The following is a 5,308-nucleotide window of genomic DNA, read 5'->3' as shown; positions in this document are numbered from 1 at the left end:
TCCAGCCATTCCCCCAGCCTGTGCTGGGGTTGCGCTGACCCATGTGCAGGACCTTGCCCTTGGCCTTGTTGAACTCCATGAGGTTGACACAGTTCCAGCTCTCCAGCCTGTCCAGGTCCCTGTGGATGGCATGGATATTTAAACATATACTCAGTTTTCCAAGGTTTTCCCCTTTAGTCCCGTGCCTGGCTACTTTCTGTCTGTCAGAGGGACTGTTTATCTCATGGATCTCTTCACCGTTCCTTCTTTCCATGTGCTTCATCTGTTGTAGGTCTGTAGGTAGCGTAAGCGCATTGGGTGTATAGTTACACAGTCCCCTCAAATCTCTGTCTCAGTCCTTTAGACGTACCGTCTCGAGGTGGCTTACTTCCAAACTGAGTTGGGAAGAAGCAAGGAAAGCATCTTAATTCCTGACTCTTCTGTGTATCCTCTTCCTACTTCTGTTATGTTTTCATAGCAGTGCAGCTAGGAGCTTTGGACTTTCTTTCCAGCTTTCCCTTGCTCCATGTGGGCTTTTCTCTCCTGCTTGCCTCTTTTCAGTTCTGTCTGCCTATTCCAACTCGCTCTGGCAGACACGTTACTAGTAATAAGGTGTGTTTGTTGACAGATCAGAATCTGAACTTTGTCCACTTTGGTTCATTTTTTTGCAGAAAGGCTGTTTCAGCAGACTCGGGTTAATCGTTCCTTTCTGTCTTGTCAAAACTCGTTCATTCTGTGTGTTTATTCTGCTAGAAACGATGGTGACAGGAAAGAAAACCAGTCCCCAAGGCGTCGTTCCAGCTCTTCCAGTCCCAGTCCCAGCCCAAGTCCCAGTCCCAGGCGTTCGAGGCTCTCGGGCTCCAGCTATGTTCGCCGATCGCGATCGAGATCCAGGAGCCCGTGCCGCTTCAGGCCAACAAGGGCAAGAAGTCGAAGCCCGTGGCAGTCGCGACGGTTTAGCTCCAGATACAGGTCGAGGTCACCGCAGCGATCGAGATACACGCTGAGAAGCAGTCCGCGGCGTCACAGGACTCCCAGTAGTGACCGGTCATCGAGGAGGAGGTCGACCCGATCTCGAGGTAAAGGGTGGATGCGTGCTGCCGGATTGAAACTTCCTTTGGTTTCAGGACAGCTGAGTTGAAATCAAGAGGTTAATTAGTCCCTGTGTCACTGAAGTAGGCGCTTTTCATAGCGAAATTCTGTTCCTAAAAGCCACTTTGCCTTTTGCTGTCGCTTTGAGCGTTCTGAAAGGCCTGAAGTCGGCCTTACGTAGTGGCTGGCTTGGTTGATGCTGTATCAGATCATTACAGAATAATGGAAACCGAGTTTGTGGGGCAAAGAGCAAGACAGGGAAGGACACAGAATTTAGCGAGGCATCCAGACGTAAGTGCTGCTGTCTGTCAGTATGTGAGAGGAGGATCAAAGCCTTGGAAACGTCTTTCTTAAAATCCCTGAATTACAAAATTAAGCAATCCTTTTACTCCAGCCCATAGGGATTTATGCAGGTGGTGTTGTCAGGATAAGACGGTGCAGATAATCTGGAGGTTTATTACTGTTTGTAGGCCGCCTCTGCTAGAGGGTGATTAGGGGTCTCCGACTTCACGACTCCCGTGACCGAATCGGTAGTGGGTGGTGAAACTCCAGCTGTAGAATCCCAAAGAGCAGTATGTGGAAGTTGTCTTTTAAAACCAAGTGAACAACACCCCGTTGGCTTTCCCTTCTGCTCACAGACAGAAAGGCAGCTCTGGAGGCAGTAAGGAAAAGTTTGGGACCTGGCTTTGTAGCAGAGTTCAGTAAACATAGGTTGCTTCAGACAGCTGGGCAAAGATCTTTGGGATCGGGAAAATCACCACCCTCTCGTGGTCTTTTAGGGAGGACGCCCAGAAGTACGAAGAAGTCAGCGAAAACAAGCTCTTCTTCAAAGTCCTCGAAGAAAGACCTGCCTTCCGTCTCTGGGTCAAGCTCGTCATCTCCCGAAAAGGATGAGTTAGCCCAAAGCAATGAAATGGAAGAGGAGGAGGAAGACGTATCGGCAGGAACCAGTGGACCTTCTCCTGCTCCTTACAACAGAGTGAGTTCTGAATGGTTGTTCTGGCTGTGGTTTCAAGGATTTGGTTAGTGTCGCTTTTCAGGGGGGATACTCGTGGGAAGATCACCCATCCCGTTTGCTGATCCGAGGGGGTAGATAGCACCAGCTCAGCACAAAGACGTACCGGCTGCCGGGGAGCAGGGAAAACTACGCAGCAATGGATGGGGAAGCAAAACCTTGCGAGTGCTCTCCAGCGGCAGAAAGAGATGCCCGTTAAATTCGGGTCCTGTTCACTGGGCACTTGTGTCAGCTGCGAGTGATGAGCTCCATCAGAAGGGTGGGAGGCAGAAGGTGTTCGTTGTGCCCTCTCAAGGAAAAAAGATGAGGCATAGAAATTTGCTGCTGATGTAAGAGGGATCTTATCTGGCGTTGTCTTAGTCCGTTATTCCGACCACTTGGATCTCTCAGAAACACCATGTCAGGCTGGATTTAAGGAAGAGAAAGTGTTGATGCTGAGGGTGGTGAAACTCTGGCACAGGGTTACCAGAGAAGCTGTGGGTGCCCCATCCCTGGAAGTGTCCAAGGCCAGGCGGGATGAGGCTTGGAGCAACCTGGTCTAGTGGAAGGTGTCCCTGCCCATGGCAAGGGGTGTGACTAGGTGACCTTTAAAGGTCCCTTCCAACCCAAACCACCCTGTGATCATAAACCAGATTGCATTTCAGTTGTGGGTAGAGTTGTCCGTGGTAGTTTCTAGCCTGGACATGAGAAGCAAAGCCAACGTTGCCTGGTGCTATGTTAGAAGGCTAAGAGATAGTTTGGGAAGGGGTGGAATTGTGCAGCTCCTTTCCCAGACAGCTGGAATTACGTTCCTCTTTAGGACCTGGTAAAAAGGAAGAGGTTGTGTAGTGTTACTCGGTAAACCTGTGCTGTGTCTTCTGATAAGGGAAGGTTGAGACAGAGCAGTAGAACAACAGAGCTGTCGCTCTGAGTGTGTGTTAGAGAGCGAGAAACCCCAAACTACGGCAGCGAACTAAGCAGCCTGCCTACTGCGGCATGATTGTTACTGCAGATTCTTCTTCCTTCCTTTTCCCAGACTTCGGAAAGTGCTTATTTCTGTCCTGTTTTCCTTTTGTAGCTGTTGAGAGAGGAGCTGCTGAGCTGTGGGACAGTCCTTCAAATATCTGATTTACCAGACGACGGCTTTTCCGATCAAGATATTAAAAAAATCGTTCAGCCCTTTGGCAAAGTTAGCGATCTCCTTGTGATTCGCTCGAGGAATGAGGTAAGCTTTCCCGTAGAATGTTGGTGTGTCAGAAGGCAACCAAAAAGTGTCGTATTTGGATCCGGAGCTGAGCATAGGATAAGGCTTCCTTAGCGGTTTGTCGTTAAAGAGCTTGGAATAGCTGGGAATCTTAACTTTATAAATGCAACCTTGCTTGCTGCTGGCATCTTAAATGTTAGAGGAAGTGGGATGCCTTTGGTATAATACTGAAATCCAAGCCTTTACATCAAATTCCACGTGAATTTAGAGAGGGAAGTCCATGCAGTGCTGTCTTGTGTCTGCAGTATGAATGAAAGCCCAACGTGCCATGTGTTTCAGGCCTTCTTGGAAATGAACTACAAAGAAGCCGTGATAGCAGCGGTGAAATACGCTGAAACTGTCCCCGTGCTGGTAAATGGCAAACAGGTGAAAATCAGTGTCGCCGAGAAGCCGAAACCACCTCCTGGCCAGGTGAGCGGGGAAGCTGGTGAGCGACGCGTGGCTGCCCGCGTGTCGCCTGGCGTTCTGCTCCGGAACTCGGTGTCCTGCGGAGAAAGACGTTTGGTAGCTTTTCAGTCTATTTTTAACTTCCCTTTCGTTTTTCAGTCTAAAATAAATACACTTTCTCATTCCAGTTTTCCATTTTTCTTGCCCAGATTTGATATTTGTGAATGGAATCAGCGTTAACAAACGCTGAAAGATACAACCGATATTAAGAGACATACGGAATTGCTATTAATAAAACTAATACCATTTTATCTGCATTTCTAAATAAAGAAGAAATGGTCCAGTAAAAGCTTTTCTTTCTGTCCATTCCAGGCCAAAATGAGTATTAAAAAACGGGCTCCGAGTATTAAAAAAGTTGCACCGAGCACAAGGTGAGTGTTGGCGTCACACGCGTTGGTGTTAGCTGTGGTGACTGGAAGCCGGATGGGTTCCTATCTGTTGGGGTTCTTGTGTTTTACTGTTGTAATATTCCTCATCATCTTTAAAACTGACTTTTCTTCATTTTTTCCCTCACAGCAGAAAGGATAAGACCACCTCTAAGACAATTAAACCCGCTACAAGTAAGGTTTTGTTTTCCTGTTGCCTGATGGTGTGTCTGTCACTGCCTTTCCCTCTTCCCGTTTCTTTTTACGCGAGTGCTTTTCACTACAGGGACTGCAGCAGGTTCAGAGCTACAAGACGACATCTCGTTTATACTTTCCCATGTTTTCGTGCAGCCCTGTCTGTCGATAAAACCCCAACCCTCACGTAGCAATAAAACCCCACCTTGCCCTGTGCGTCTTTGCTTGCCCCGTCCCATGAAGATGTGGCACTTGGGGCGCCATGCAATAACCCTAATTCCTCAAGTTACCTTTAAGCCCAATGTGTAGTGTATTTAATACCCTCTCAGGTGTGATTTTGGTGGGAAATTGTGCTTTTTAAGGCTCCCTGGGTCTCGAGTCGTCCCTCAGAGCGGGCTCTTCTGGATCCAGTTTGCAGCGTGGAGTTAAGGTTCACGCCACGATGCATTTCAGGGCTCACAGGTGGAAACCGTGAGCTGTTCACAGTTGTGAGAGAAACTCTTCTGCAAGGTTTCCTCGCCGGAATCCTGAACAGATTGACTCAAGATCATGACTTTCATTCCTTGGTTTGTCAGAGTTAACTTGGGTTTTAGGTTTGGGGATTTGTTTGTCATACCTGTTGAATTTTTGCACTTAAATGGGTTTTGTGTGAATTTTTATACTCCTACATCACCAAAGTAAGGTGTAAGAAGTGAGCACGTGGATGGACTGACTTGGTTCTGGCTCTTTTACGCAGGTAAAAAAGAGAAGACTAGGAAATCGTCGGCAACAGGAGATAGCAAAAGCAAGAAAACTTCAAATACTGCAGGTGAGACAAATTGGAGCTTTCATCCTTTCTGCGGAAGACACAGGCAGGTGCTTTTCTGTCTCCCTCCCCCTTTCCAGAACAGACGCAGCCCGAGCTTTTCGCACCCTTGGCTGCGCTCGCCGGTGTCGTAGATGTAGGTTCTTCCGCCTCGTGGCTAGGCTGAG

At 48.2% G+C, this 5,308-nt stretch overlaps 1 protein-coding gene across 1 annotated transcript in view; it reads left to right on the top strand.

The window, feature by feature from the left end:
* Positions 1 to 1,984: 1,984 nt before the first annotated feature.
* The window catches only part of ZNF638 (zinc finger protein 638), a gene marked incomplete at its 3' end in the record, with an annotated part of 24,097 nt that continues 20,773 nt past the window's right edge, over positions 1,985 to 5,308 (top strand). Inside the window, exons 1-7 of the mRNA XM_010154096.1 lie at positions 1,985 to 2,050; positions 3,156 to 3,290; positions 3,609 to 3,740; positions 4,089 to 4,147; positions 4,293 to 4,336; positions 5,073 to 5,144; positions 5,222 to 5,277. Of these exons, the coding sequence (XP_010152398.1) occupies positions 1,985 to 2,050; positions 3,156 to 3,290; positions 3,609 to 3,740; positions 4,089 to 4,147; positions 4,293 to 4,336; positions 5,073 to 5,144; positions 5,222 to 5,277 (564 nt within the window). The remainder of the gene's footprint in view (positions 2,051 to 3,155; positions 3,291 to 3,608; positions 3,741 to 4,088; positions 4,148 to 4,292; positions 4,337 to 5,072; positions 5,145 to 5,221; positions 5,278 to 5,308) is intronic.

The sequence above is a fragment of the Eurypyga helias genome, unplaced genomic scaffold, assembly GCF_000690775.1.
Source record: "Eurypyga helias isolate BGI_N326 unplaced genomic scaffold, ASM69077v1 scaffold18460, whole genome shotgun sequence".
NCBI lineage: Eukaryota > Metazoa > Chordata > Aves > Eurypygiformes > Eurypygidae > Eurypyga > Eurypyga helias.
This window is presented reverse-complemented; position numbering and strand designations above follow the sequence as displayed.